General features: G+C 36.3%; 1 protein-coding gene across 2 annotated transcripts; it reads left to right on the top strand.

Moving 5' to 3' along the window:
• The first annotated feature begins 3,639 nt into the window (after nucleotides 1–3,639).
• On the top strand, nucleotides 3,640–7,697 carry il21 (interleukin 21). 2 transcript variants are annotated; one of them, XM_080901871.1, is made up of 7 exons: nucleotides 3,640–4,057; nucleotides 4,200–4,270; nucleotides 4,382–4,423; nucleotides 6,157–6,270; nucleotides 6,395–6,433; nucleotides 6,560–6,640; nucleotides 6,802–7,697. In XM_080901871.1, exons 2-7 carry the CDS (start codon nucleotides 4,208–4,210, stop codon nucleotides 6,820–6,822), a joined length of 360 nt encoding a protein of 119 aa, XP_080757997.1. In that variant the 5' UTR covers nucleotides 3,640–4,057; nucleotides 4,200–4,207; the 3' UTR covers nucleotides 6,823–7,697. The 2 variants fall into 2 exon arrangements, with proteins under 2 accessions (XP_080757997.1, XP_080757996.1); XM_080901870.1 differs by having other exon boundaries at nucleotides 3,640–4,270.
• The last annotated feature ends 2,564 nt before the right edge of the window (nucleotides 7,698–10,261 follow it).

Here is a 10,261-nt window from a genome sequence, read left to right as displayed (position 1 = left end):
AGCGTCCTTATCTTACAATATAAAGTTGCTATTGTGACTTGGTGCTATATAAATAAAATTACATTTAATCGATGACCATTAACTAGCTGTAAATTCCCCAGACTATTCCCTACGCTACTCTTTTATTGGTTCAAGTGGGCATAACAAGTACGTTGTACCAGGAAACAAGTTATCTTAATTTCATTATCAATCGATACACAAATGCCAATATTTTTGTCATCCAAGGTTTTGTGGTGTACTTGTAGTGTGAGATCAAATGGCCATGTAGGTAATAGATGCATGTGGGAACCAAAAAAAGGAACAATAATTTGAAACCACTGGCTGTAGTCTGACTAGTTTTCTATTAGCTTTTAACCAGTATGCAGAAAGGAAGTGTTGAACAGGATATCTGTTGCATGGATATCCTGGTTAAACTGAAAAAAACTGGCTTCTAGCCCAGCAGACTTAACTGCCAGAATAACCGTTTAAAGTGAGCTTGCAGGGGGATAGTCAGTCTCAAACTGGGACCTTCATTTTTGTTAGACGACATCACCACATTTACCATTTTACATGCATTAGATACAAAAATAATAGAATTGCACTGGGTAATTTCTTCTGTTCGTCTTTAATTTACTCATATTTGTAATGAATAATATGTAACAGCTTTTTTCTCCCTGGCTGTCCGTTTAATCAGAATGACTAAACACAACTTTTAATTTTTAGAGGTATTTTTTTAAGATTGTTTCTGATTGGAATTGAAAACTGGTGAATCAATTAATACGTATGACATTAATCCAGATAAAGTATTAATGTAAAAATGTAAAGTAAAAATGAGGTAGATTTTCACTTCTTGAGAGGATTTTCCTATTACTGGTTTATTATTTAATCATTAATAAACATTTTGGAGTTTTTTTTACAACTTAAATAAGCTATTTGACAAAAAAATGGGGAAAATGATGCACAAAGACCGTTGTTGGACCTGCAACTGGAAAAAGAAGCTAAGAGCTATGAAATGTAAATGATACATCCTTATGCTTATGTAACACCTTGAACAATCTTGCACCTTTATTTCCACTGCATTTCTTTAATGATAAGGGCATTGTCCCTTATCTCCTCCACTAATCTCTATAATGGGGGAGGAAAGGTTTTATGAATTCCTCATGTCAACAACGCTGCTTTGTAAGACTTTTAGACGTAAAAACACAAACCAGCACACCACAGGTGGGTTAGGAGGGATTCTCTGGTGGTGGCCAGATGAGGAAATTCTTTTGAATTTTGAATCTACCTGAGGACACTTTTTCCTTTCTGTGTGCGCATTACAGAAGGTACTCCTGATAAGACGCTGAGGGTGATGCACCTCTTAGACCAGTCGGAGCCCCCACCCACCTGTTCCCTTACGCTGACGAAGAGAGAAAACAGACGAGAGGGGTTTTCTCTTTCACTCTCACTTCCTCTCTTCTGGTTGCCGTAGATTGTTGTAAAGATTGTGTGTATGGAGAGAACTTGTGCACTACCACTGACGGGGCAGAAAGACTGAGGTAGCATGAACATGGACATACTGACTAACCTATGATACAATCTGAAATTCCAAAATGTGTAAGTTGTGAAGTGGAGTAGATGACCATCATTAAATATGCAGTGATATTTCCATAAAAGGTTTCCTATGGCTAAAATATAACTGTGATTAAAGATTGGTTGTCATAATAATAATAATAATAAACAACAACAATCTATTGTAATAAAAATTGAGCTCATCGACTATGTCTTTGTCTTTTAAACACAATGACCTCAGAAGCGGATTTTAGTCATTATCTTTTAAAACTGCCCAATGAAAAGTCCCATTTCAGTGAAAGCATAAAGGAGACTTTATTTACATTTGGCATTGACATTCAATTGAACTCACAGACAATGAGATATAATATGGGATATAATTCAGATTGTCAAAATTTCACATCTCCTCATCCTCTCTCATTAAAAACAGTGTGTCAGGAGTCAAAAAAGGAAAACTCTTTCTCTTGACCAAATTATTTAGAAAGTTAAAAATATGAAGGAGAATTCATGAGGACAGTGCCATGAAAATCCAATAGCATGGGTGCTTAATTATGCAATATTAATAGAAAGTTGCATGTTGTTTCATGCAGCCAACATGGTGACAATGTTACCTTAATACCAAGTTTGTGACTGTGATGGACAAAACAATGTAGTCAAAGTGGCAACAGAGCATGAAATGATACAGAGGCAAAGGTGTGTAAAGCTTTTATTTTTTAAACTGCATCCCAGTGATGATGATTGACATGTCTAACATCATGTCAGCACAACACAAACACAACCATACAAACAATGCAATCAATGATAATTCCTGACAAACAGTCAACAGTCAAGTCAAGCAAAGCTGAGCACAGGCTTTGTCGATCTTTCTGAAGTAGAAGGTTATACAGACCTATGCAACTTCTACAAATAAAAGTGAGAAATATGACTGCTGTTTTCTCTCACTGTGGTGAACCAATGCATCAGATGACTGACATAATGTGTTTGACATAAGCAAAACATACAAAAATTCCCAATATACAGAAGTGCTTTCGTGCCAGTGCGAGTTAAACTACAGACAATAAACCTGAAAGTGAAAGAAAATAGTAATTTTAACCCTTAATTCGGCATTCATAAACATCTTGTTTAAGTTAACCAGAATCGAGTGTTTATTCAATCACTTTTACAAGCTATTCAGTTTTTACACATGTGACAATAAAAAACTAAATATAAGTAATATGTGGTGTTGCTTATCCTTGGAGAATCTTCATTTTTCATTGCAATTTTCTTACATGTGTATTTTTAGTACAAAAAAAATATATTAATTTGAACTAACAAAAACACAAAAGAAAAGACAGGCAATCCAATAGCAATTACCTATACTCCTCATAGCTGTTGTAATATTTTTTTTTAATATATGCATTTTACTATATATACACATATGGATAAAACTGAACTGTTGATCTGTTGCTCACCAAAAGTGGCAGCAACTAAGCTGTTGAGTTATTTGAAGAAAGAACAGACACAATCTTTTCAACCAGTTTTGGATGTGCCTTGAGAGTTACTGATAATAATGAACACCTAGGAACGACCAGATGCCTAACCGCCTCACCTACAAAAATAGTTGATTATCAAATAATTACAATGTAATTACAACATGACAACATTTCTTTAGAAAACCTCTTTTTTTCCCCCTGCAGACCATCATTAATCTGTGAGTCTGTAACAGCATGTGTCATCCTTTTGAAATGACGTGACGCTGTCAGCCCGCTCCATAATGACACATGCAACTGTTTCAAGGCATTTCATAAGCAGACCCTCTTAAGCCGCTGTACGTTTCCTTGATCTTGCAAGTGGACAAAGAAATGTGTAAGAGACAAAAGAGTGAAATAGCAGCATAAAGAACTACTCCGCAAATGTTACTCCAATATTAGCTTACTTCCTTATGCACTATGAAAATACAACATATATATATATACACACACACACATATATATGCACGTGTGTGTGTGTGTGTGTGTGTGTGTGTGTGTGTGTGTGTGTGTGTGTGTGTGTGTGTGTGTGTGTGTGTGTGTATACATACACACACACACACACACACACACACACACACACACAGATGTTTTTTTGGGTTTTTTTTCATGTCTCTTTGGTAAAACATTAACTCTTACAAAGGGTTTCCTGTTGTTGCCGAAGATATTTGTCCGTGTAGGTGGCCACAATGCAGTGAATGCATTCAGGTTGTCAATACCACACCTACAAAGAATACCTATGACACGGTACAAGCTTTGGCTCCACTGATTCAAAGTGAAAATGGGAAGTGTCGTCGCCGTTCCTCTAGTTTCCGGGTGAGTCGGGTGCACTCAAACGAGTTTACATTCACACACTAGTATCTATAGGCCCCACGCACGCGCGGCTTGACGCCAGTTTCGGATCACGTAGTGGTGACTGCCAGTGGAAAAGAAAATTTCATTACTCACACACTAGTTTCTGCAGTTTTCCAACTCTGTAAAAGTGGTTTTCCTGTGTCCTCAGGGATAAGTATAAAAAGGTAAGCGACACAAGTATCTGCATTTCCAGTAAAACTTGGGTAAAGCGTCTTTTGGTGAATCGGTGCCTGCTGCTGACACTTAACAATATGAAGCTGATTGTTTTTTGCCTTTTCACAATCTACTGTTGCTCTTTGGTCAAAGCATCTCCCATGGAGCGCAAAAAACTACAAGAAGTCCTTAGAGAGCTGAAAATGCTCAAACGCGACTTTCCGGTTAGTTCATCTACATCAACTTTTTAACTGCTTTAACTGCATTTCACAACTTGCTTTCTAGCAAACTAACTTTCATTACCTAATGCAATCTTTTTTGACTTCCTTTTGCAGAACACAGAACTCATGATGAATACTCCACCAAAGGATATTGAGGTAAGCAAAACTACTTTAATCTAAAATAATGCAGACCGTATGGTCACCACTACGATAAATATTGGTGGTTGCTTACTCATTGTTGTTATGCTCCCACTTACTGTAGTTAGTTTGTCAGGCGCCGGGTACTGTAGGAGTACATCAAATGATGTGTGAAATACCAAAATGTGCAGGGTGATAAGCAGCTGTAAAACTCGAAACTTAAAGGATAAAGGTCCAGATTTAAATTTCGCATCTACTCTTTGATCACAATACTTAAAAATAAATGACTGTCATATTAAGGAGCAGAGGAACTGTCATAAAACGTTTACAAAGTAAAATGTAAGCATTTAAAATTTAATTTAGCAAAAATAAAATCCACATAATTAAGTGTTAGACAGGATTAAAACTACATTATACATTTCTTAGTTTAATTAGAAACAAAAATACGACTATTATACAGAATATTTATTAAAACCTTGCACTATGAAACCATGCATTTTTGTTTTTCTGAGTTGATTTGACTAAGGTGAAATCCTCAAAAAGGCCATATATATTTCAATATTTATAAATAGAAATGACAATATTTACTTTAAAGGCTCTATAGCACATCTTAGCAATGAAACCTAAAAACATTTTGTAAAGTTTTGCAATGCTCTTGTGGTCAAATCCTACATAGTCTCATTATGTACCCTTTATATAACTAGACTTGTAAATGTTTATTAAGATGCACTGCATTACTAGTAAATTCTAATCAGCCTTCTTTCTTGTCAGGCTTATTCATTTTCATTCAGTGAGTCAACTCAAGAGTGTGCTCAGTGGATTTTTTTCATTTTCTCACAGCTTCCTTTGAGTGAAATGTGATGAGTAATCAAGCAGAGAGCAGACAAAACCATTACACTTCCTCACGCCACCTCTCAAACTGAGCATTTGACAGAATGCTAGAAAACTTTTGAGTCAATATTCTGTTTAACATCTTGCAAATTACAGTTTATCTCACACCGCGAATGATGAGGATTGCCAAGCATCTGATCTTGCTTTGCAAAACAAAGATTATGGTTTCAAAATGAGATCACAACACTAAACTGTAGCAATAATGATAAGATTTAACAATAACTGTAGCAGAATTTCTGATTTTTAAATGCAGCAAAACAAATTACGGCTAATTCGCTAGGCAGATATAAAATACTCAAAAAAACTTTGACCCAAGCTGGCTGAGTTCACGGGTGTCACACCACACTGGAAAATGAGTATCTAAACAGAAACAAGTGTTTCACATGGGAAAAATTGCATTGTACCATCAGCATTTTCATCCAGATTTTTGGAGGGAAACAATTCATACAAAAAAAAAAAATACCCTCTTTCACTTAACAGAAAGTTATCATTGAAATAGTGGAAACTCTGTTTGGTTCAGTTTCATTTTGTATAAAAATGTTTTTGTGTGCATCAGATTGGAAAGTCAACTACAATGAAGTCATGAAATGAAACTACAAACAATAGCTTTCTTGGAACAATATTTTTCCTTACATTGAAACAAAGAAAACTCATTTTCATAGCCAACTGTAAATGAAGTAGAACTGTGCATCAAGCTGTTGTGTTCCCTTTGTATGGTGCTCCGTGTGATATATCTCATTTAAAAAAGCAAATGTATTTAAAAAGACCAACCGGAACCCTGACATATATATATGTGTGTGTGTAAGCTGGGATAATCATGATGTCATATTCACCATCATTTCTTTTTCTTTTCGTAACAGGACTGCTGTTGTCTGACAGCCTTAACTTGCTTTCGGGAGACTCTGCTTCAACATTTTGGCATAAGTGGAAAATATCAGAAAAAACTTTACAAGAGTCTTAATCATACCCTTACTGTAAGTACATTGTTTGGGGTGGGACTCACATAATAATATACCTTAAGTCCTATTCTAAAGACTAATGTCAACATTTTAGTACACTGCATTTCTAAAACTGGCATATTTCTTTCAATCATTGCAGATCAGTGGACTGAACTTTTGTAACACAGAAACTTCTACGGTAAGTAAAAATTAGTCAGCATTGCTTTTTTTTCTTGATTGTGACTATTGTTTTTTCAGTTTGTACACAGACTCTTGTAGTAAACGACCATTTAAGTAAACTCCTTTCTTCTTTGTTTCTTTTTAGACCAACTGCTCAACCTGCCACTCACATCCTAAGGAAAAAGCATCAGAGTTTTTCAACAGACTGGAGTCTCTGGTTCAAAGGGTAAGGCTATTTCAGATATATTTCAGAAAGCTATACATAAAATACTAGACCATTTTGTTTTTACAGTAAGCTTAAAATAAAAAGGCTATGCTCTTTAATATGATCATAAATGTATTGATGCTTGTACAGCAAATTAAGTATTTATTTTCATCCATTTTTAGGGTCTAAGCAGAATCAACTGAGATGAGCTGAAGATCCATTAGCAACTTTAGAGAAGACACTACTTTGTAAAGGGCCAAGCACGTCGAAGATTGCGTCTTACAGCCTGATAAATATTTAACTTATTTATTATTTATTTATATTGAAGTGGTTAACTCACTCAAGCTATCAGGAAAGCTGCTCTGCTGCCACCTTGTGGACTTCGTACCCTCAGTCAGTGAGAGGGAAAATTAATTTATTCATTCATTTTGTAGTTCTCAAAGAATAGTTTAATAATGACATTTATACTGTGTATGAATTTCCTTAGTACATAAATTATTTTGTAAAACAACTGTACCATCTGAAAATATCAAATTAATTACCATATATTATTTGATGTGCCTAGTTTATATGAAGGACAGATTCTCTGCTTGTAGCAGGAACTGAAAGACAAGTGTTCTATTTTTTTTTATTTTTTAGCAAATGGGCATTTTTTTCATTCTGGCAGTAGTCCATTGTATAGTTAACAAGTCGTAACTTTCTCTTGTCAACTTCATATAAAAGGCAGGTTGATATTAATAAAGACAGTGTCTAACTGTGCTATCAAACTGTATTTATGATATAGTTTATATGTTTAGATATTTATTGTTTAAATGTTTGATACCAATTACAAGTTTTTAGAATTACTTTTTTATACGTGCTGGACTAACTGAGAAAAATAAATATAAATGAAATTCACAGAAAGTGAAGAGAAATTGTGTTGATGTTATCCATGTTTTTTGGTTGTTTTTTGTGCTCGTATGACGGGATGTGAATGGGTTAACGAGGCATGTTGTTCAAAGTGCTTTGAGTGCTCGAGTAGAGTAGAAAATCACAAATAAAAGAACCAGTCCGTTTACTATGTTTTGACCTGACATGGTTCTGGAGGCACTTCCTGAAATGTAAAGATACATTTTCCAGGAGCTTAAGTTTAATCCAAGCGTTGCATTTGCATTCAGAAGCTGTAAAACAACAACATGTGATCAAACAAGCTTTGACACACTTGCAGCTATATCCAAAAAGACAGCTGGAACACTAGGAGTAGCTAAATCAATATATCTCTGAAGAAGAGAGAATTGGTAAAATGAATAGGTTGTCCTGGGTGTTCATGGAAGACAACAGTGATGGATGATCACAAAATCTTTCCATGATAAAGAACGACACCTTCTGGACAAGACTGTGTACAAGAGAGCAGAGGCTTGCACAGGCTTCTTCAAGGTTCAAACCATACTAGTTTCATAAAACTCTGAGCAATACTCTAGGAGTGGAAGCAAATCTTGTGAAAATGAAAAAGTGCCCATGACAACACAAGAACCATGGCTCTGAGACCCATTAGGTGACCACTGAGCACCTTTGGCCAGACAAGCTGAACAGAAAAAGCTAAAAATAAAAGGTGTGTAGACATGAAACTAAGATCAGCAGGAAGATAAAAGAGTAGTGCTCATGATCCAAATTACATTACGTAACCTGTAAAGCACAATGAAGGCAATGCCATGTGTAGGCATGCATAGCTTCTAGTGGCACAGTGTGACTAATGTTTTCTAAGGAGCTTGGAAAGAAAAGCATCTGGACTTCTTTAAGTTGCTTGAAGACGTTTCACCTCTCATCCGAGAAGCTTCTTCAGTTCTAAGGTCACATGGTGGAGAGTCCCAGATTTAAACCCAGTGGGAGTTTCCCCCCAACAGAGGGACAAAAGGACCCCCTGATGATCCTGTACCTAATCACATGAGCCAAGGTGTGAAAACAGGTGTGGGTCACAATCAGCCAGGGTTTCGGTTGAGCTCATTGTGAAACCTGGCCCCACCCTATCATGTGATTTCCTTGAGGTCAAATGGCAGAGGTGTGAGTGGGCGTTAAGGTGTCTGGGAAGGGATCTCAAAACTGGGTTATAGATGTGACTAATGTTTGCTGAAGATACAGTTAGGGCCATATCTATTTGGACACTGACACAAGTTCAGTTATTTTTACCTGTTTACTGAAACATATTCCAATTATAGTTACATAATGGACATGGACATACTCTGTAGACTCCCAGCTTTTGTTTCAGGGTATCCACATTCAAATTGGATGAAGGGTTTAGGAGTTCCAGATCCTTAATATGTAGCCATCCCCTTTTTAAAATGTCCAAAAATAAATGTAGAGTTGACGCAAAGGCTATTTCATGGGCAGGTGGGGGCAATTTTTTTGTTATGTCATTATTAATTAAGCAGATATAAAGCCTGGAGTTGATTTGAGGCGTATTTGGAAGATTTTGCTGTAAAAAGACAACATGTGGTCAAAGGAGCTCTCTGTGCAGGTGAAACAAGTCATCCTTAAGCTGTGAAAAAAGACAAAAAGCTATCTGAGAAATTGCTACAATACTGGGAGTGGCAAAATCTACCGTTTGGTAAATTCTGAGAAAGAAAGAAAGCATCGGTGAACGCACCAACGGAAAAAGACCTGAAAGTCTATGGAAGACAACAGTGGTGGATGATCACAGAATAATTTCCATGGTGAGGAGAAACCCCTTCACAACAGCCAACCAAGCAAACAACCCTCTCCAGGAGGTATGAGTATCGATATCCTCATAAAGAGAAGGCTACATGAATGTAAATACAGAGGGTTCACTTCAAGGTGCAAGCCACTCATAAGCCTCAAGAATAGAAAGGCTAGAGTGAAGCTTGCTTAAAAAGAAAAAAAAGAAGAGAGCATTAAAAAAGAAAAAACAAAACAGCATCTGGTGATGCCCATGAGTTCATTACTTCAGGCTGTCATTGAGTGAGCAAAGTGTTTTCAACCAAGTGTTAGAAATGAACATTTTATTTTCAGTTATCTAATTTTTCCAATTTTCTTGAACCTCTGAAATAAAGGGGCAATCTCTTTGTTGTTGTGTAACTGTAAATGTATATGTAAAAGTATTTTACATGTGAAGTCATCAAAGTGTGATAAGTAAACCAGGCAAGATTGTGGACCTAAACCAATGACCCTCTTGCCGTAAGGCAACAGTGCTAACCACTGTAACCAGTAACCGTAAAACTATAGTAAAAAATAACCAGATATTACTATAATCAAAAATACCAGCACTGATTCTAAGGAATAATTGTCTAATAATTGTCTTATGGCATGTGTAATCAAATATTGCTTGGATGGAGAATCAGTCGTTCCCATTAAAACTTTAATGTTAAGTTATGAAATGAAACAGCCTTTTACCATTAATAGGTCGCTGAAATAGCAGTTCCGACTAGGATATACAAAAACACAGGTGTCGAAGTCCAGGCTTTGAGGGCTGGTGTTCTGCAGGCTTTAGATGTGCTTTGATCCAACACAGCTGATTTAAAGGGCTGAATTGCCTCCTCAACATGTCTTGAAGTTGTCCAGAAGCCTGTTAATGAACTAATCATTTGATTCAGGTGTGTTGACCCAGGATGAGATCCTAAAATCTGCAGGACACCAGGCATTGAGGCC

Source organism: Rhamphochromis sp. 'chilingali', assembly GCF_963969265.1.
Source record: "Rhamphochromis sp. 'chilingali' genome assembly, chromosome: 13".
Classification (NCBI taxonomy): domain Eukaryota; kingdom Metazoa; phylum Chordata; class Actinopteri; order Cichliformes; family Cichlidae; genus Rhamphochromis; species Rhamphochromis sp. 'chilingali'.
This window is presented reverse-complemented; position numbering and strand designations above follow the sequence as displayed.

What these genes read in the sequence shown, in the direction of transcription:
- il21 (XM_080901870.1), top strand. Translation starts at nt 4,145, where the DNA reads ATGAAGCTGATTGTTTTTTGCCTTTTCACAATCTACTGTTGCTCTTTG. An exon ending in CTCCACCAAAGGATATTGAG is followed by an intron (nt 4,424 to 6,156) that starts GTAAGCAAAACT and finishes TTTTCGTAACAG; the next exon opens with GACTGCTGTTGTCTGACAGC. An exon ending in TGGAGTCTCTGGTTCAAAGG is followed by an intron (nt 6,641 to 6,801) that starts GTAAGGCTATTT and finishes ATCCATTTTTAG; the next exon opens with GGTCTAAGCAGAATCAACTG.